At 33.3% G+C, this 21687-nt stretch overlaps 2 protein-coding genes across 7 annotated transcripts; one reads left to right on the top strand and one right to left on the bottom strand.

The window, feature by feature from the left end:
* Window positions 1-4642: 4642 nt before the first annotated feature.
* On the top strand, window positions 4643-8145 carry LOC126713869 (uncharacterized). Of its 2 annotated transcripts, none has more exons than XM_050413790.1 (4): window positions 4643-4911; window positions 7014-7074; window positions 7172-7361; window positions 7754-8145. In XM_050413790.1, exons 1-4 carry the CDS (start codon window positions 4780-4782, stop codon window positions 7794-7796), a joined length of 426 nt encoding a protein of 141 aa, XP_050269747.1. In that variant the 5' UTR covers window positions 4643-4779; the 3' UTR covers window positions 7797-8145. The 2 variants fall into 2 exon arrangements, with proteins under 2 accessions (XP_050269747.1, XP_050269746.1); XM_050413789.1 differs by having other exon boundaries at window positions 4647-4911; window positions 7163-7361.
* A 2508-nt stretch (window positions 8146-10653) lies between these two features.
* On the bottom strand, window positions 10654-18387 carry LOC126713870 (plastidic glucose transporter 4). 5 transcript variants are annotated; one of them, XM_050413795.1, is made up of 14 exons: window positions 18229-18387; window positions 17492-17757; window positions 16408-16522; window positions 16076-16143; window positions 15652-15784; window positions 15469-15568; window positions 15270-15382; window positions 13021-13114; window positions 12720-12873; window positions 12291-12437; window positions 12120-12193; window positions 11752-11840; window positions 11516-11630; window positions 10654-11101 (listed from the first exon to the last, which is right to left on the bottom strand). In XM_050413795.1, exons 2-14 carry the CDS (start codon window positions 17739-17741, stop codon window positions 10919-10921), a joined length of 1635 nt encoding a protein of 544 aa, XP_050269752.1. In that variant the 5' UTR covers window positions 17742-17757; window positions 18229-18387; the 3' UTR covers window positions 10654-10918. The 5 variants fall into 5 exon arrangements, with proteins under 5 accessions (XP_050269752.1, XP_050269751.1, XP_050269750.1 ...); XM_050413794.1 differs by having other exon boundaries at window positions 18055-18386; XM_050413793.1 differs by having other exon boundaries at window positions 18031-18386.
* Between the last annotated feature and the right edge of the window lie 3300 nt (window positions 18388-21687).

Here is a 21687-nt window from a genome sequence, read left to right on the forward strand (position 1 = left end):
CAAATTCAAATCCATCAGACCTCTGGGAAGCACGTCCAAAATCCAATTCCATCGGACCTTTGGGAAGCACGTCCAAACTTCAAATCCATGGACCTTTAGGAAGCACGTCCAAATTCAATTTCAATGGACCTCTGGGAAGCCCGTCCAAAATCAAACCATTAGACCTCTAGGAAACACATCCGAATTTCAAATTCATTGGACCTTTGGGAAGCACGTCCAAATTTCAAATTCATCGTACTTTTGGGAAGCATGTCCAAAACTTCAAATCCATCAAACCACTGGTAAGCGTGTCTTGTACTCATTTTTTTTCCAAAAAAAAAAAAAAAAGGGCTGCATGCATGAACTACGTTTAAACCTGATCCTCCCATTAAGAGGTACGTAAGCAATCTCCCTTGAAATTTAGTCCACATTTTGATCTAGAACATGATCGTCTGCATTTTTATCTACATGCATCATACATTCACCACAGTTAAATACTGATTGCAAAGTTAGGTGTCTCTTTCATACATTGACATTCGCTTTTCAAGCTTTGCCAATAAGGGGCATTCTGTTGACACCCTATTTTGCAACCCGCATTTAACTTTACAAAGAGAGTAAAAGGGTAATTTCACCTTGGAAATATGCATCTTGATTATGGTAATTAGATCCTTAATCTCATTTCACCAAAATGATCTTAATGTTGTAACAATCAAATTGACTGGTCATGAACCCTAATCGGACCATCAGATTAAAAGCTATCATCAAATCAAGTTTTAAGAGCTGAGATGCACTATCACAAATTGAGTCCGACTATATGTGATTATGAACAATGGATTTCAATTAGTTATAAGTATAATCAATTTGAGATCGATAATGTGTCATAATTTGATTGGTTAGGACTACATTTTATGGTAGGGTTGCACACACCTAATTAACTAGATAGTTAAATATTAATTATTCAATGAGTAATTTGTACAATTATCTTTTAATTAGAGTAAATTTGAAACCAATTAAGTTTGAAATGGGAGTGATTGGAGTCATTTAATGTTAATTTGGAGCTAATTTGAAACATATTAATGTTAATTGTGCTGAAACCATTTTCTAACAAATGACCTCTGCTAACCATTTCATCGATATCTCTCATAATATTTTTAATCTGTGAATGAGGTTAATTTTCCTAGAAACTAGGCATTTGGGGCTTCAATTTGAGCACAAGAATGAGACAATTTTGATCAGAATTGAGTCAGATATGATTTTTCAAAATTGGCTCTACAGGCTGTTACAGCAGCTACGGGAAAACTAAACTTTGCTTGCTCCTCACTCTCATCAATCTCCACATTTGATGCACCAAATTTCCCCAAAGGCTAAAATGAGGTCTAGGTTCGTGATTCTTTTTCAACCCTCATTAAATGGCCTTCCATTCATATTTTCTCCACCACTACTATATAAACCCCCCTCTCCTTTATTCCAAGACACACACACAAAAAAAAAAACCCTCTCTTCTCTTTTCTTGAGTTCTAATGAAGTTGAGTAGTCTTGTCATATCTTGGCCTTCTTGAGACTCAAGGTATTGAATGAGACTCACTCTCCCTCTCCTAGCTCTTCTTTTCCTCCACCCTTAAGACCTCTATCAAGAGTCTCCTCCTCCACCATATGGATCTTGCATGAAGGTATAATCCATTTTCCTAATTGGTTTTTTATGTTGCCATGATGAGAATTTAGGATCAGAGTATGATAGTAATTATTTAAATTATCTTGAATATATTTGAATGTTCTTATGTGTTCTTCACATGTTCTTGGTTATTCATCACATGTTCATGCATAAACACTAGTTTTGATCCTAAATCCATATCAAAAATATGAAAAACATGTTTGTTTCATAATTCTTTCAAATCTTTGAATCTAAGATATCACTATACACACACATTCACTAGAATTTATTTTTCAATCTAAATGTAATGCTTAATAAATTGAATTTGGGTCATCACATGCACACACTTTAAATTCAACATGCAAATTGATGGATAACATATTGGATGATGTGATATGAATGTTGGCCACCATAGTCTAGAAGACTGGTTTCACCGGGCAAGGTGGGTGCCTAACACCTTCCCACCTTGTAACATAGCCTCCGAGTTTAGATCAAGGGTTAGTAGATCGAATGCTTATCCATGTAATTCTCAATTTTTAGATTGTAATTAGGACACAAAGCCATGTACTTTATTTTAGATTGTATCTAGAACCAAAGCCATGTAATTTCCTATGATCAATGTAAATTCAATTACAAATTAATAAAATAAGGAATTTTTCAATTTTGGTTTTCTTATTTATTCCAATAATTAAATAAATGGCGACTCCATTGTAAAACCCTTAATTTAAAGGAGAAAATATAACTAGTCGAACCTCCATTTTGAGAGGCAATAACACGACTTCACCCATTCACGTGGGTTTGGTCCAACATCCTATAAGAACGGGTCGGGGGCGCGGTCTCTCACACCTTCTCAGCATCTACACTTTCGTCATGAAGTGGTAATGAACGAGTAGGACCTGACGAATGGTCCTTTACACTTGGCTACCAAACTCTTGCATGTTATCCACTCAAGTATCTCCACATGGAAAGAACTTGCACACCACACCCAAAGATCCTTTCACATATTCGTATCCTCCAAAAATGGAAAGCTAAGTTCGAAGATCTCGGAGTATTAACTCCATATACTTCCTATAAGGGAAGAGCCTATATATACGGGATCTTTGTCAACTCTATATCAATATATAAACACTAAGCCTTATCTTCTCCAAGGTACGTATAATTTCCTAACTTTCACACTTTTTGGAGTTATTGGAATTCATTCAATCACTAACTTAATCTTCAGAGGGTATTTGGCCGGCACCCCACCGATGGTCTCTGTAGGTTTTTCACTTTTTGGTCTTTGGGTACCTCCATTCACTACAATTGTGGACGATGGAATCACTAACGATTTTGTTCATCATCAATCTTGAACTAGAAATTTCTTATCTATATAAGTGAATGACCAAAGGGAACAAAAGCTTGGATGAGCAAGGTGGAGATGTTGGTACCCAAGAAGCTATGGAAGAAGAAGATACTTAGTGGGTGATGAACCAAAAATTCACTGTCACAAGATGTTTGATATATTCAACTTTTGTTAGTCCTTTACATATTTTTTGTCTTAAAAATAATATGTCCAATGAAGCTCAAACCTATTTATTTGGTTTTATTTATTTCTTAGGTCAAAATATTAATTAAGGAAAAGAAAATTAGAACATTGAATTGGGTGTGTCAAATGAAAATATAAGTTATGTGTAATATAAATAGCACCCTATTATAGTTTGATAGGTTTCCGACTTGAACCAATACCCGAATCAGCCTTCTTTATAATAAAATTATAAACTTAATTTTTTTATTGGCTCATTTTCTATATTAAGTTATGTGTATACAAAATTTATATTAATTTTTCTATATTGTTGATGTAAATTCTATTTACATTATTTGTCAAATATAGATTAAAATAATAATGGTGATATTATCCATTAACTTAATGGGAAAAAGTTTTGCTCCAAACATAATTGAAGTTATCTTAGTCCAATCTAATATTTGACAATTGAAGAGGTCATCCATGTGTAGTTTTAGTCACGTGACTTTTTTAATGAATAATATGACTTGTTTGAATAAAGCATATGAATAGTCTTATAATTTGCCACGTAATGAGTTGAAAAAGATAGCTCCAACCATATTTGAAGCCAAACTCTGTCCAACATATCGAGCGATTCTCATCTAGACGTAGTTAGGGCTGTACATGGTTGGTTCAGGTCAAATTTGTGCCCAACTCACAACCGACCTAACCACTTCAAGTCTCCAAGAACAGGACCCATCGTTGACTGGTAAGAGGAGTTGGGGAAGAAGGATTTGGTCGAAAGTCACCAAAATTGGCCGCAATATGCCCAAATCTGGTGAGATCTCTACGAGATATGGCCAGATCTCAATAGATCTGACAAAAAATTACTAGAGAATCGCATATACCAATGGAAAAATGCAAAATTCTAGTGTATAGATCTGTCGGGTCGATTGGAATCTGGTTTTCATAAGAAGACCCGCCAACTGACTTGCAGGTCTTGATTGCTAGAGGCAAAGACCCACCGCCAATCGTCACTAGCATTGAGTCGGCCAATTTTCGAGTCGGTCTAGATAGTTATGTTAGGTGGGTCTAGTTCCAAGTTTCGGTGGACAGCCTTAGACATAGTTTACATCCAAACCGGTTTGAAGACAAATTTCTTCAACTCATTAATTACTTGACATCTCAAATAACCATCCATGTGTACTTTTAATCACTTGACCAAATAGCCTATCAACGTGTCAATGACTCAATAGACTTCTTTACATCTATAATACACATGAATAATTTTATAAATTGCTACATAAGGGGTCAGAGATTTTTCCAACCTAATTGTATTATAAAATTTATTCAATTTAGGATTTTCATATGATTCTATTAAAAAATTTTCTGTATGCAATTAAAAATTGAACACAAATTCTCTCATAAAATATTTTTATTGATTTTATTAAAAAAATTTCATGTGAGAAAAATAATTTTTTAATGACAAATATTTAATGAAATTGGATAGAATGTCAAATTTAGATGGTGCCATTTTAGCCTAATATTAATATATCTCTCAATCCGACTGGGTCGAACTCGAATCCGATCCACACATACCCGTTTTCCAGGACACGATCTTTTTCTTTCCACAGAAAGAAGGAAACACGAAGAAACAGGCGGTGGTGTGATGGAGAAGAAAGAAGAGCAGCAGGAATTAGAAGACGAGAGAAGGGAAGCAGCAATAGCTTCAACCCCATCTCTTCAACCCAATTTCAAGCCCAAACGAGGCATAACTCAAGCCCAGCTTTCCAAGTTCCAAGTACTTTTTCCACTACCTCTCTATCAATCCCATTTTATATCTCTTAAAAAAGGTTTATATTTTTTACAAATTTTCATAGCCAAAATTTAACGTTAATGGAGATATATAGGAACCCATTTTGTGATCTTCTTCAATTTTTATCATGTGGGTACTTTTTTATATGATCAGATACCTACCTTTCGGTATGTGAAAATTATAGGCAATATGTTAAACAAATAATAGCGATTTTGTGTAACAATGTATTTTAATGCTTTGAGATTGTCAATTGTTGTAATGGGGGTCTGTGAGTTTAGGAGTTACGCTAACTGCACTGCTTGTGTCCTTGATGAATTTGATGGTGATTGAGGTTAGATGACACAACATTTCATGGGTTCATTTGTTGTATGTGTTTATGAGGTGCAGGCTTTTTTTTTTTTTTTGGGTGAAAATTCTATTTCGGGGTCACTATCATTTGGTCCATGTTATTTTCAACTTACAATCAATTTGGTCCCTTCCATCAACTCACTGACAGAAATTGATTGCAAGTTGACTGTAAGTTGAAAAAAATAATGACCAAATTAACTGCCCCCAAAATGTAGAGATCAAATTATCACTGACCCAAAATGTAGAGACCAAAATAGTATTCAACTTTTTTTTGCTGTTTTATTTGAGCATGTTAGGTGAAATATGACTTCACATTTGTTTTACTCAGAAATATTGTAACATTTATTTATTTATTAATGTTAGTAACTTACACAATCACCTGGTGGGCTATGAACCCAAGAACTTATCCTCCACCCTGCACTTACAAGGGGAGGGGTGTCATTTGAGCTATAGCTCATTAGCTCAGAGCAGTATTGTAAATTATGAGTAATTAGCATTCTAATGCTTTGTATTACTAATGTGCATTCAGACATTCCTTTTTAATTCACTGATTTTGGTTGTTGGGTAACTCTTTGATCATATTTGGCAACGATTGTTGTACTATTTGCCCGAGTTGATTTAATTGTTGATGTTGTGATGAGTATTAACCAATGGGAATTATGAGAAACTAGGTCTTAAATGGTGGGCTTAGTGTTCTAGAGTATCTTCAAGATGACAATTAAACACTTATATGCCAATGCATTTCTTCAGAGTTAGGGTCATTTAATTAAAATTTGATAGGTTTCTTGTCTAGTGATGAGCTACTGTAATTAAATGCAAATGACACTGTGAAATTAGCGAGTGACAAAGAAATTGCATGGTCAAATGGATCATAGGAAAGGTTGTGTTAACTACCAAATATATATATATATATATAGATATAAAATAATAATAATAATTATTAGTTGGAAAAAAAACTACAGCACATAAAATATCATTCTTTTCCTTGCTGAGTTCTTTACGATTTTGTGGTTTTGTCTGCAGAAGAAATCCTTGGTGACATCATGGGGAAATTTTATAATATATAGGCAAATAATAAATTTAAATTAGAGAAGTAAGATTTCATACAAATGGTTACTTGGAGACATATATTATATTTACTGATATAAAATGGTCTCTCTATGTGTGTGATAATAAGTAACCCAAGATGGTTGCTTCCCTGGCTTGGTGTTCATTCAGAATCTGAGTCTTGACAAGTGAGTGCAGGTAGAATTTCCTGTGGAGGGCAATGGCACATAAGGGCTCCTCCTAGGTTTTGGTCTTTTGTTCAGTTGCTATACAACATTGGTTCTACCTTTTGCCCTGTTTTGGGTTCAAATCATCATATGTTAGATTTACTAAAAAGGATGTAATGGAGTTTTGGAGACAAGAAAGAGATGCATTCCCTGGAAAACTGCCCCTTTGGTTCTGATGTGGACAATATGCTTGGAGAGGGATAATCGCACTTTGATTGGTTGAAGAAGATGCATAGCTTTGAATTTATTTATTTATTTATATTTTTATAAAATTTATTTCTTATATAAAGGAGAAAAGTCCAGCAAATATATGGCCAGAATGAGAACAACATTCATATGAGTTTTTAAATGTGTATTGTGGAACATGATGTCTGCGGGGATGTTTGGGCATTTTCTTATAAGATTTATGGTCAATTTTCTACCCCAATAATTACTTACGAAAACATAATTTCTTGTATATGACAGGAATTGCACATGAGGCGTTTGCAAATAAAGTCAAAATCAAAGATTAAGAAGAAATCAAGAGGTTACTTGTCGGTTTCAGTCAATTATTATTTCTATTATTGTTTTCTCCACAAGGGAGTTCTCTGTAATCTTGTCCAAAATTGCTGCAGGGACTGCAGTTGGAAGTGACAGATCACATAGCAAAGACCTCAATGTCCATGACTCTGTGGTTGAAGATTCAACTATAGCAATTGAGGAGTCAAGTATTTCCAACTCTGAAAGCCACATTAACAAAAACAGTTCCTTCGTAAGGCAGAGCAATGTAGCTGCTCCTTTTGCATCAAAGAAGCACCAGAAGCTACATTGGGGGTATGTTAACCCTTAGCACATAGTGTGTTTGTGGGTAATCATGCTTGATTGTCTTTCTCAGGCACTAATAACTTGATTGGAAGATTGCAGCTTTATAGCCAAATGTTTTCCTGCGTGATACTATTTAGAGTGTGTTTGGTAGCTTTTAGCATTTATGTACAGCTTTTTAAAATCTCATTTTTTCTTGCCTTTTTCACATTTTCAAATTTTTTTCAAGGTACAAGCATACTTTAGCATACTTACAATAAAAAGTTTTCAGTTTCAATTAAATAAGTTGTTCCCAAATGGACCCTTCGTCTGTGATGTTAATGTTGCACCATAAGGTATTCTGTTTCTGTTCTTTTTTTTTTCCCTTTCCCTTAAAATCTTCTTCTGTGCTATTTTGTTGGCAGGCTTGACACAAAGGAAAGGTGGGAAAGGAAAGCTAACATGTAGACATTGCCATGGAAGTGAAATGGAGCTCTCTTAGTTGTTTCCAGGACTCTCTAGTTGGTCTCTTGAGTTAAAGAAGCCTTCCTCTGATCTTACTGCAGATGATTTGTTTTGGGGGTGGAGGGTGGGGGGTGGGGGGTGGGAGTGCTGCTCTATGCTTGCATGTTGAGAGAACACCAACCTGGCTGATATTACTACTTTTATCATCAGGAGTATCACCCTCTCTGATGGCTGCTGTATCTAAGTAACTCTTGTATATATAGTAGGTACCAGAAAGAATAGAGATTGCAATTTCACAAGTTTTATTTTTATCATTTTGTTATACGTCTTGATTTCATTCAACTTTTTCGTATATTTTCTGTTCCAATCCCCCGCCCCCCTCTTCCTCTCTTTTCAGAAGCTTCAATGAGATCCATTTAGTTCTTGTTTGTTGAGGAGTGAGAAATTCATGTTTTGCCATAGATTATGGTCTACAAGGATAACAAATTTTGTGGTATAATTCCAAGAAATATATATATTTCCATGTAAACTTTTTTCTGCAGTGCAAATTTGATAAAGTCGACGTCACCTCTTCATATGCAATAAAGGCATCAAATTGAACAGCATGTTATTCTCTCCTAAATATGCGTATTTGAGTATGCTGTAAGCTATATGTTTATTATATTCTTAATATACATGTCAAATTTTATGTTAATTGGATTCTTCATTCGATTTAGAAACTCATTCTTTTTTATGTATAATTTTAAAATACAAAAACTTGAAATTGAAATATTTGATAGATGACATAGTTATTAGTCTTTAATCATCAAGAAAATTTGCAAACATGTAGAGTATACAAGAAAATATAATTGTATCAAAAAAAATATCTATATAATCTAATTGGTGGATTTTTTAAAATTTATATCTATTAAAAAACATTAATCTTAGACCCTTTAAAACCAAAAATTAGCCCAAATAACAACAAAAAAGCCTTTAGAAAAATCCTTTTTATCATATGGATAATAGATCTTACTTCTATTAATTTAAATATATCCCTGAATTATATGAGATCCAATTGTATAAAGAAACAATCACTTCCCCATTTGGTCTCAATTACACAAACCAAGTGACGTTGCCATCATCATCATCACATTGAATTGCCCTGACCATAACTTCACTATATGTTAGAGAGGCCAATTAGAAAACTGTAGCTTGTAGTATACTCATCTGCGATTCTACATCATAGTCTTTGTTAGACACCCAATTTGCTTAGAGGTATTCATCTGCGATTCTATATCATAGTCTTTGTTTAGACACCCAATCTGCTTAGTGGTATTCTCTCTCTCTCTCCCTCTCAAGTTTTTTTTAATAGTTTTTGTATTAAAGTTGAGTATAGTGTGTAGTAAGTTTACTCTTGCTGTACCATCAATAAAGCCGTGATGTTTTTGTCTTTTAGTTTAGAATATCATAATGACAGTACATAATATACTCTCTTAAGTAGATTTAGTTAGTGGCATAGTTAGTGACATATTTAGTAATTAGATTATAAAATTAAAAATGTCACACTCATATGACACACTACACACCATTCAATAGATGCTAGTTTAAATTTTTGTGAAATTTTTTTAGGTTTATATTTTGGCCTTTTTAATTGAAATCCTGACTTCTTTCCTGCCTATATTAAGCCAATTTTAGCCAAAAACCTTGTAGGTTGTGGTTCAAATCTACTTTTCCCAACTATATAATTAAGCCAATCTTGAAGCAAGGTTCAATGGTTTGCCAACTCCCCACCTAAAATTCAACACACGACTCCAATTTTGTTTGCATTCTTGTTAATCTTCTGAAGGCACAAACTTATGGAAGTGCACGAACAAAAAGAAAACAGTCAAGCACTAAAGGTACAAGAATGAAAATATGATGTGTGGTACGCTTGTGCTTCATGTCTAACGTATTAGTTTATTTCTTTCACATCTAGTGCAAGTAAATTATTCTGACTTGATTATCAAAAAAAAATTATTCTGACTTGATGTGTGACCTTTATGAGACACCGATGGCATCTTACTTCCATAGTTCCATTCTCCAAAAATCAAGATTCCGAATTGGGAAGCAGTACCCTTTTTCGCTTTTTGACAGCTTATATGATAATTCATGAAGTTATTCAATTAGCCGCATGGAAACATCCAAAAAATATATTGATAGTCATAAAAGTTTCATATGCTTGTTTCATGAACAATCACATGGGAAGATTTTAAATACTCTTCACCTTTGACGAAGATCTCACTCTTGCATGTGGCTTGTAGAGTTTTAGAATACAAATAATAATTGTCACAACTACCAAAGTTTATTAATTAACTGCCACCAGGTCTAAGTCTAACATTAGGCTCAAGACCATTTCAGCTTTGGGGTCAAGTTCCTGAAAAGAAACTTGCGACAGATAATAAAACATATGCTCCCTTCTTTCCTCCATGCACATATCCTACTCACACTCCACACCTTATATTAAAATTGGTGCAAAGTTTTTTTTTCCCCCTTTCTTTGCTTTTCGCCTACTATGGTGATGATCAACATCAAACAAAACATTAGCATTAGGTATTTGTCATATTGCAAGGGCTAGCTGGAAGCTTTCGACAAACAGATCAATAAAATGCCACTTTTCAAAGTACTGTCCTGCATTCATGTTATTTAGTGTGAGTTTGGATTGGGATGGATAATTAATTTTATTTTATCATTCAGTTTATTTTTTACGACTATTTATGAACCCCACTGTACTATTTCAACTAACTTTTACCTTTATTTATAGTATTTTCAACAATAAATTTTCAGTTTTAACAAAATATGCAATATCCAAACACACCCTTAATCTGAAAATTCAAAAATCAAGTGACAAAATACATTCTTATTTTATATCACATAGCCTCAGTAACCTGATTCTAAAATGTCGTCACAATTAAGGAACTCAATATAGCGAAATGTGGAGCAATAAACATAAGATTGTGAAATTTGGGGCAATATACAAGTTGGTTTTGAGTCCCAGCAGATAATGCAATAATGTCCTGGAAAAGGAGAACCAGAGCACCCGCCCCAAGGTCAAAATCCAAGAGTTGCAGTGAGATTGTGATAACATGCACTTTAGAAAGATATCCTCATCAAATTGCAGGGTTAAGAGCACGCTCTATTTCCTCCAAAGATCTCCCCTTTGTTTCCACAACATTAGCAGCTATGTACAGGACAGCAAGAAGACAGACAGTTGCAAATCCCAAATACACTGAGCTGATTCCAAACTTGGTCACAACACTCAGGAAATAAAGGCCAATGACGAAATTGGAAATCTGATGTGATTGAAAAACCTTAGAATTCATAATCAAAGGAGAGGTAAATATACAAAAGACTACAATATAGGCAACAAAGTTAGCCAATCTAATAACTACATAACTTAGCATAGCATACTATCTTTTTCTTCATTTAGAAGGCCATATGACAGAAAAGGCCATTCTGTTCTAGCACACTCATATCATGTGTAGGCAAAGACATATGAACACAATTATTAACTTTGAAATGCTATTAGACAAGATAAATGATGATCTTGTTTGCAGTTAGCATCTTCTGATTTCTGATAGATTGTTCATCTAACAAATGTCTGTTGTTCTTTCAGTCGGTATATATAATAGAAATTGAAGCATGCTACAGCCCACAGGCAGTAATTAAGTGCACAAATTGAATATGTAAACATGCATTTGACTTACCCAATGCATGCCTAATGATAAAGCAACTGCCTTTGCTCTGATTCTAGAGGCAAATATCTCTGGTAGAAGAAGAGCAGGCACAGGACCAGCACCAAGTGAAAAGGACAATACATAGCTGTGTAAGGAGAACGGAAGTCAAGTTCAGATTTCATAGGCCAATGTTAAACAGAAATGGAAATGACACCAGATCGTAAAGCTTTAGTAGCTAAGGAAATACCCAAAAAGTTATGACTTACAGAACAGTCCCAAGAACAGCAAGAGTGCCAGAATATGGTGCCAGGACCTTCCAAGTAAAGGACAGAGAAAGCAACAACATCGAAGCAGCCTTGACAAGCAGATAGAAAGAGAGAGTTATCAATTATAAAATCATCTAAAACTTTGAATGAACTATTTGCATAAATAGGAGCACTTAGTGATATAAAGATAATTGGTTTATGGTAGAAAGCAATCGTTGATACAAAAACAATAATTATGTGCAGTAAGAACTAGAAAGCAACTGCAGAGGGCAGATTCCAAGATCACAAACTCTGTGCTTGATTATGATAGGAAGGTAATAAGGTATCAGAAGATTCACATTTTATCTACTTGACATAAATAACACTACCATTCCACAAAAGCTTGTGATGAGAAGACTTTTCCTTCCCTGCCTATCCATCAAGGAGGATGCAACAGCTGTGCCTGCAAGAATATCAAGCATCAGTCAAATAGAACATAATATGCACAATGTGAGATTAAATTTTACTGGCTCCATAGAGAAAGTTAACAGAAAACTAACCAAAGACATTTGCCGTCCCAACAAGAGCACTTGCTGCAACATCAGAGGCAATCCCAGCACTCCGAAACACAGAGGTAGAATAATATACCACAGCATTTATCCCAGCCAATTGTTGGAACAAGAAAAGTGCTGCACCTACACTAACAACTGCAGCAAGACATATATGTCAGGGATATACATGCTTTACCATGCTGCATCAGAGAGAATTATTACATCAACTACAAAAAGTAGTAAGAAGATGAGTGGCAACACTAAGGCACGGACTTTAACGGTATTGTTTTAATCTCTCTTATCAAACTTGCTTATGAACAAAATAACTGGCCATAAACAAAGAAAAATGTATCATTTGAATATATAAACCCAAAGATATATTATCAGTGAAGTAGTTAGCCAGAAAGAAACTAAGTAACAAAGTTGCCTCTGGTATACCTTTCCGATAGCGGCTACTAAACAGATCAAACCATCCTGCTTCAGGTTCTGTAGAACCTTGAGTTGCTGTTGTTAAATCATGCATAACCTCAGCAACTCTTTCCTTTCCAAATAGAGTTCTTATAGACTTTTCAGCTTCAGCAATTTTTCCTTGCTGCAAATATATATGTTTAACTAAGCATCTTTATTATTAAACAAATAACCCAAGAATATATGTTACATTAACAGTTGAAGGAGAACATGTTAGATTGTATATATAAAAATTTCAATAATAAGTGAATCCACAGTCATGCAAGAAAACCTGAAAAAGCCACCGAGGACTTTCTGGAGAAACAGCCATTCCTAATGCCAATAAAATAGAAGGTAAAATTGCAATACCAAACATTGTCCTCCACCTGATAAAACAATCAAAAAAGAAAATAACGACAGAATGAGATCATGAAAACAGAAACATTCATATCAAAAAGATCAGACTGTAAAATTCTTATATATCCATATATGGACAACAAGGGTGAAGTTCTTAGCAACTGCTTTGTACCATTCTGTCTCACCAGTAGAGAATATAACAAAGAAACATTTGTTTGAACAAGTGAAGAATCTATGACAAAGAAGTAGTGCTCCAAGCAGAAAGCCAACATGAGAATTATGAAAACAGGGACTTTAAAAGATACAGTTTAGTGAATTCTCCAATGGGCTAGGATTAAGGCTTAGTTGAGTTGAGTAAATATTTCAATAGTGCATTAAGGCTGGAGCAAAGTTATGGAGAATGAGCTTAACTAGGACAAATTTGACAAACAAACCAGACAAGGGCAGAATCAACTCTAAGTTATTGGTTGAAGTCTTGAAGACCCCCTTTCTGATAAATTCTTCTGTTCTGTGTAAGTACACATGCATTTTCATTAGTGTAATGGATGCATGATCATAAAAATAAGTCTAGAAACAAGATTCTGAATATCTTTTCCCTCTACAAAATTTAACAGTTATGACCCAATAAGCATTCAATCTAACCTCTAATAAAAAGTCCTGAACATGATCTGACCCTTTCTTTTCCTTCTTAAGATTTAAAAATGGAGAACTTATAAGCATTCAATTTAACCCCTCCACAAAAGGTGATTGTATAAAAGTAGGTACTTGATTCATTACATGAAAGAAATTTCTTATCAAACTTAACCATTGTTGCAAGCAGCCTTGTTAAGTCTTTGGTTTCCAAACCTTTCTCTTGCCATGAAGTGATTAGGAGAGAAGTGTATCAAGCTCATTAGGCGAGCGCCCCAAACAGCACACCAAAAGAGTTCCATGACTCTCCAGGTGGCCTACTCTACTTTCACAAATATATTATCACATCAGATCAGGACATATGTTTATATGTGTGATGCCTAGTTTAAATGACCAGGACTATCTAATTTTAAGTTTATTACAACCTTGATTTATAAAGCTAATTAATGCAGACATTGTATAATTTACATCACAAATTGAACATTAAGGTTGAAGTTTAAGAAGCAAGCATTTAGGCTGCAAAGAGGCAAGAAAATGCAGGTTCAAGTGGTAGTTGAATAATAACCCAGAAACGGTGCAAGTATAGAAGGAAGAAAGAGAAGAAGAAGAACAGGCCTTTAAAAGATTAAAACACTTAATATTCCATAAATTAAATTCTAAATTCATCCAATTATAAATATAATAGCACATTCATTCCATTCTTCCTTTTACTAGGATAAGGTGTATTAAAATTTCAAACTCAGAAAGTACCCAAAAAATCCCCCAAAAGACCTACATGAAAACTAAGAAAACACACAGGACTCACAAAGATGGTAAAAAGTCTATGACCAAGCATAGTATGGTAGAAAGCCCCTAGAAATATTTAATCTTTTTAACCAAAATAATAATAATAATAATCTGCTGAAGTTCTGTGGAAATTAATGATTTCACCCCATTGCTCTTAAACTAAGATGTCCTTTAGTCCCAGAGTCCTTACAATGTGACTTGTGAAATCATCTAAGACTAATCTACAATGGATGCTGCACATGGGCCTTGCACATGAAACTTGAAATTGCAACATTGAAAATTACACATAAGAAAACAGAAACACTTTTTTTCCCATCACTTCTTTAGATTTAACTTAGGATACTTTGAAAAGTAAAAGAAGGCATGGTTTTGGTAGTATCTGGGAACTGAAGCACAAGATAGAGGCTAAAAATACAAGGTTTAAAGTAAAAAAGGAAAGCCAAAAGGAAAAATGATGTACAGACTGAGAACAAAGTAGGGTTCCTAGGCATCATACGCTCATAGCTATGGGTCTTGAACGTCTCAACTAAGAAATCCTTGGATGAATATATGTATGGCCTCAGGAGACCAAAGGGAGTTGAAAAGGATACCCTCTCTCTCCCTCCTAATGTTAGGTACCATAGTGGCCACCCTTTTGATAGATATTACTAACAATCATTTAACTATTATCTAGCAGTTTTAGCCAAATGATAATACGCTTTCTTTCGGTTATTTATAAATAACAGAAAGTAAATGACTAACAGGGAAAAATTTAATTAAAAAAAATACCATAGAGGGTTTCCTGCCAAAGGTAATCCAGCCACCAAAGCTGCAAGAATCCCAATGCATATAAATAGCTGGTTCACAGATCCAAGTGTACCACGAATTTCAGTTGGTGAGATCTGCATTTTTAAAGGGTGTTGAAAGATATTATCCTCAAAAAAATACACATGATCACACAATGCCTATAATAACTACATAATACTACCTCAGATATGTAAAGTGGTACAATAGCAGATGTGACACCAATTCCTATGCCAGCAAGTAAGCGGCCTATTATCATAGTCTGTACACTCTGGGCTGTGACACTGAAAATATATAAGACAAAGCATTAGTGTCCAGCAAATATTTTACAATATCACAAACCTGTCTTCAGCAAGAGATGACAGACCAAAGAAATGCTCCAATTGTCAGTGGGATGGCATCTAATTGAAAACTCCTTGTTCTACCGAACTTGTCTGCCAATGCTCCACCAGTAAATGAACCAACAGTGGCACCAGCGAGAAGTGCACTAACAACCCATCCTGCTCAAAGTGTTACATTATGGAAAAGTATCAGCATGAATATCATAGAAGAAAAAAGAAAAATAATATGAAACTTTAAAAAGAACAAAATATGAAGCAATTAATATCCCAACTGAAGCTTTTCAATATGCAACTTTCTTTATCTCATTTGCAAAAAATGATGGCAAACATGATATAAGACAACATTCCTTATGTTATCAAATTTGCTAAACATATGTGTTGTTATATAACAACATACTAATTTACGGAAAACAGGAAAAAAGAAAGAAAAAAAAAAATTACTGCACTTGCCTTGTAATACAGTGTTTTCTGCAATCCCAAGATCCTTGGCAAGGTACTCAAGAGCACCATTTACCACCCTGCAGCAGCCAAAGCAGAGTACAAAACCATTATAGCCTCAGAACATGGATATGTTACATAACAAGACATTTCAGGACAGAAAAAAATGTCCAATTTGATGCAGGACTTGCATATATATTCTGCTGCTCTATTCCTCAAGAGTGGAGAATTAGAGAATTTTATTTTGCACACTGGCGGGAGAGTAGGAAATTGATGTTGAATTAAAAAAAAATCCAAACAAGCTCTAATAGGGCATGCAGTTTGCAAAGTAAACTAAACCATACCCAAGATGGTAACCAAACAAAATAGCTCCCAAACAAGCAACACCAACGTATGGCAAAACAGTCCCAGAAGATTTGCCCTGAGGCACAGTGAAAGGAACATTCTCAAGATCACCATCTGCAACATAATTTCATATGGTAATTGTAAGAAAATAGAAACTAATCAATATTCTAAGAGTATCATTGTCCATGGTTAAATGTTTAAACTTCTACATGCATGGAAGGCACTTTTGTGATATATCATATATAGACAGTTTCAAAGAACCATGCCCCATAAATCCCATGTTAAAACACCAAAATGAAAAGAAATGGTCAGAGCTGATCATAACACAAGTACAAGCCAGCATATTATGTTCTCAGATTGTGTGTCCTTGGGATAGCACCAGAACGGGATTGCTAAGTTTATAAAGCACACAAAGGATGACAGATCCAGGGGATAAAGTGGTGAAATAGAACCAACAAGGTACAAGGAAGAAGTGCATTTGTTCTTCAAAAATTTCAAAACAGAGAAATGAATTATTAGCCAATCACTGCCATAATAAAATGTACGGCCACACAGGACCATCCGGATTTCAACAAGACATGCTGTCAGGTAAATATAGTTCATTGAGAAAAGTGATTTACTTAATAATAAGAGCATTATTAAGCTTGGCCTTTGAATGGATTCTTCAATTCACAGAAAAAAATCCAACTAAATCCACTGGCAATGTTGGAATGGACTGGACTTCGAAGTGGGTTCTTCAATTCCCATTTAAAGTCCCCAATTTCGGGCAAATAAATCGAAACCTTACCATTACAAGGTAATATGAAGTTTAACTTTGTAAGGTTTGTACTTTGAAGTTTGATCTCTCTCTCTCTCTCTCTCTCACACACACACACACACACACAAAGATCTAAGTAGAGAATGTGGAAAGAAAACAAAAGGAAGTAAACAACCTTAACATGTAACCAAATAATGAAGTAATTCAAAGAAAAAACTGTAATCACTCTGCTAAATTTAAAGGAAAAAAAACTATGACCCAATAAAACTATACAAATTTTGAAAATGAAAAGAAAGCCAATCAATCAAGATATTTCATGAACAAACCAGTAGCCTGAGCCTTGACTGATCTGGGCTTGGCCGAGGACCTGAAAATGCCATAAGCACCCACTCTTGCACCAGTGAGCTCAGTCTCCATAGCCGTCGAACTGGTGCGTAGACCACAGCAAGCACTCCTATCGGTCATTCTCAATCCCAAACTTGGTTTTTTAGATTCCCCAAAACCATTCAAAATCCTTGTACGCTTTTGGATCCCAAAACCTATACCGCCTTTGACTGTAAAAGTTGACGCCTGCATTTTTTTTTCTTTTAACCTGAAAATTAAAAAAAAAAAAAAAAAATCCAATTACCCATAAATTCAAAATTAAGTAAAAACCCATTAAAAGTTTGAGTATATCAAGCATAAAAAACGTATCAATTAAGAAACATATTTATCTCAGAAGGAGAATTTAACACAATGGCATTAAAGGGTATGTCAAAACAGAGTGATCAAAATTAAGTACAAAATTTGCAAAACAATGCTACTATTTTCGAAGATCTAATTCATTCTACAAATTTAAAATTACAAAACAAGTGAGAATGAATACAACTATCAGTGACAGAAACAGAACCGCGGTCAGACAGTCTCACTTGCTTTTTGTTAGTTTGCGGTGGTTTCTCTGTGTTTTCTCAGCTTACTCTGTTCCGATTGCTCTGCTCTGTTTTGGTTTTTATGGGGTTTTTTAGTGGGAAATAGAGGCTTCGGAAAGTCCGCTAAACAGAGTGGAAATGAGTGAGAGTGAGACCTACGATGACGAATTTGGTGGAGAATTCAATTCCATTTCTTTGATGCTTTGATTCCTTCTCTTTTGTTTTCTTTTTCCCTTGTAAATTATAGTTTGCTCACTGTAATAGAAATAGATAGTACAACTGTATAAGATAAGTTCGATTTTTCTACTCATTAGTTTTTGAATTCAAAATACTTTGTAGGTTAATTTATAATGGGAAATAAGAATTGTTATCAATAATTCCTATAACATTTTATCAAATAATAATAAATAATTCCTATAGGCTATAACAAAAAGGTTGCAACTTGCAAACAATAATTATATAAAAAGATATTTAAGTTTAAAGCAATTATGCTTGAGGTTAATTAACTTTCAATTTCTGGCTTTTATAAAATATACATACATATATATTATCCTTCAAAAAAATAATACCGATTATGTTTAATTGTTCAATTTAATCATGTATTTTTTTTTTTTTAATTCTTCTTATAAAATACTTTTTCAAACAAGTCAAACATTATTTTCTTATGTTAATTAAAAAAATCACCCTTTGTAAAAAAAAATTATAGTTAGATTTATATGAACATTTATTAATTTATCGAGAAGTAGTTAAAGTATATTTGTGCATAACATTAAAGAAAACAAGTAAAATTTTAGAAAATTGTATATAAACACATAAATTAAAAAGAAAAAAAAATTCATTATACAATAGTAATAATTTAAATGACAATCCATATACATTTTAATTAAATTACTTTTTAAATGATTTAAAAATTCAAATTATTAATGCATGTAAAAAAACTTTTTTTTTTTTTTAAATACTTAGAGGGAAGATTTTCCTTCAAATTGATTTCAAAGAAAATTACTATATTTTGTTTAAATCTATATCAATAAATTCAACCTATCTCATGTTTTTTGAGTAATTAGATACTTTAAGAGTATGGAAAATTATACTCCCTCCTTTTACACTCATAACGGGATCCACTCATTAAATTTACGATAAAATTGACCATAAATATAAGAAAAATGAACACAATTTTATTATATTTCAAGAATACTTAATAATTTTCTATTTTCTAATTAACCAAGATTCTTTCAAAAATATATATATCTAAGCCAACAGTTTGTAGTTTTTGTTTTATCTATGCCGACTTAGCTATGTATAAAATATGTTTTCTTTTGTTTTGTTCTGTCCTTGTGTTAATTGGAAATGATTTTTGAACGGTGAGATGGGGAGACAAATTTGGGGTTAAAATTCTGTATGAGTGATAAATTTGGGGTTAAATTAAATTAGAGAATGGAAAGTAAAAAAAAAATAAAATAAAGTAAATTTTACTATCTGTCGGGGCCGGGGGATGAATATGAATATGATGAATTACAAAGTTACACGTTGGATTGCGGATTAGATTTGGGGTTGGGTTGGAGATGAGATGATGTGGGTGGGTGCACGTGGGACATATAATAGGGTTTTTTTTTTTTTTTTTTTACTTCTTGAGTACATCTTTTTCCTTTTTAAACAGTGATGTTTAACTATGCGCGCAAAAAATGAAAACTTTTGAAATAGGAAACAAATTATTGAAAGGAAACTTTTAACCGCATGCATGCAGACCCCAAAAATGGCTCATGCTGCATCTGCATGCACCTACTAGTCTTCTTTTTTGGTTTTATTTAAAGAACATACCTACCAACTTGAAAAAATAAAAACGAAAAAAATCCCTAAAAAAAAACTGTCCCAATCTCTCTACATTATTATCCAAAAATAAGCCTTCATTAGGCTAAAGTCTAATCCGTTACGTATTTTTCTATTCCCATCGTATTTACCTACTTTTTTTTTCTATTATATATTTAGTTATTTACCTAAATTGCGTTCTAATTTGATGCTATATGAGTTGAATGATGCTTGAATAATTATTTTATTTGAAAGCATGCTTTCATTTTATTTATGGGTTTTCTTCCTACTAGCTTGAGATTTTATTAGCTTTTCTTTCATACACGACCTTTTTTATGCTTAAATACTCATTATCTCTTGTGTGTTGGGTTTAATTTCCTCTTCATATATATGTTTCAGAGTTTAGCTCCATGCTATGAATTTCCATTCTCCATATATAATAACATGTTTAAATATTTACGATCATGTAAGTTTGGATTTAATTTCTTCTTGAATAATGTCTTGATTTCAAAGGTTAACTCCATGTCATGATTTGCCAATTCTTTGACTAGAAAGTCTCTTATCCATGCTCCATGAGTGACAACATGGTCTTGTTAACTTTTTATGATTATGAATCCACATATATGGTTAAACTATATCTAAATGGGTATACTTGCAAGTGTGCAGGGACGTAGCTAGCTTTGGATTGGGGGGCAATGGCCCCCCTAAATTTTTTTTAAAAAATATTATTATTATTATTATATATATGTGTGTGTGTACTACACACATAAACTTTTTTACAACATTTTTATAAACTGTTTTGGTAGTAAATTCTTATCGGTTCACACATGAATTCACCACTCACATCATTTTTTACTTACTAGTAACCATTTATTACATCAATAATTTATAATAAAAAAAAGTTTGTAATGCTAGTATTTCCTCATTTTAGTGACTATAAAAAAATTTATAGATCTAAAATCTAAAACAAAATATACAAGCCCAAAAAAAAAAAAAAATAGCTTAACAACAAAAATTACCAATAGTAAAACTTAAAAAAATAATAATAATAAGCTCAATTAACCAATTTTATTTAAAATAAACAACCCTATCATTTAAAAAATTATAAACAAAAATAATTTTTTTCTTACCAACACCCAAAAAAAAAAAAAAAAAATCCTCAGCAGTTAAGTAATAGCAAATTCAAAAGTTGAAATCACTGCACATAGCCAACAGTAAAGTCGCCCTCCTTAACTCAAAGCTCTGGCTCCGTCCCTGCAAGTGTGGAAATTATTTTCCCATGCATGTTTATGGTATGATGTCATGTAACTTTAGCCTACATATTAGCAATGGCTTGATCTTTCAAAACACTTGAAGCTTTCAAATAAATAATTTTACAATGGGATTTATCGAAATTTCTTTCCACTAGACATCCTTGAAGAAATCCTTTTCAAGAAATAATGGTTTGGTACTCTTTTTAAGAAAGTATTTTCTAAAGAAACGTTTTCTATGGTCAATGGAGGTTCCTTTTCATAAAAAAGTGGGATACCTAGTTCCAATGGACAAAAACAACAATATATATATATATATATACACACACAAAAAGGAAAGAAAGAAATAAAAAGAGATTTTTTTTTTTTTCCAAAATGGAAAATTTAGGGTATATTTGGTAAATGTTTTTTCCCTTTATTTTCTGTTTCCAAAAATAATTTTTTTATTTTTTAGATTAAAAACTTGTTTGACAACCTAAAATGGATAGAAAACAAAAATTATTTTCAAAATTCAGTTCGTAAAGCAAATTGAAAACAGGCAAAAGGTTATTTTCAGTT

The sequence above is a fragment of the Quercus robur genome, chromosome 2 (assembly GCF_932294415.1).
Source record: "Quercus robur chromosome 2, dhQueRobu3.1, whole genome shotgun sequence".
Lineage (NCBI taxonomy): Eukaryota > Viridiplantae > Streptophyta > Magnoliopsida > Fagales > Fagaceae > Quercus > Quercus robur.

What these genes read in the sequence shown, in the direction of transcription:
- LOC126713869 (XM_050413789.1), top strand. Translation starts at nt 4,780, where the DNA reads ATGGAGAAGAAAGAAGAGCAGCAGGAATTAGAAGACGAGAGAAGGGAA. An exon ending in GATTAAGAAGAAATCAAGAG is followed by an intron (nt 7,075 to 7,162) that starts GTTACTTGTCGG and finishes AAATTGCTGCAG; the next exon opens with GGACTGCAGTTGGAAGTGAC. An exon ending in CACCAGAAGCTACATTGGGG is followed by an intron (nt 7,362 to 7,753) that starts GTATGTTAACCC and finishes TTTTGTTGGCAG; the next exon opens with GCTTGACACAAAGGAAAGGT.
- LOC126713870 (XM_050413795.1), bottom strand. Translation starts at nt 17,741, where the DNA reads ATGCAGGCGTCAACTTTTACAGTCAAAGGCGGTATAGGTTTTGGGATC. An exon ending in AGAAAACACTGTATTACAAG is followed by an intron (nt 15,785 to 16,075) that starts GCAAGTGCAGTA and finishes CACTTTGAGCAG; the next exon opens with GATGGGTTGTTAGTGCACTT. An exon ending in GTCCTCGGTGGCTTTTTCAG is followed by an intron (nt 12,874 to 13,020) that starts GTTTTCTTGCAT and finishes ATATATTTGCAG; the next exon opens with CAAGGAAAAATTGCTGAAGC.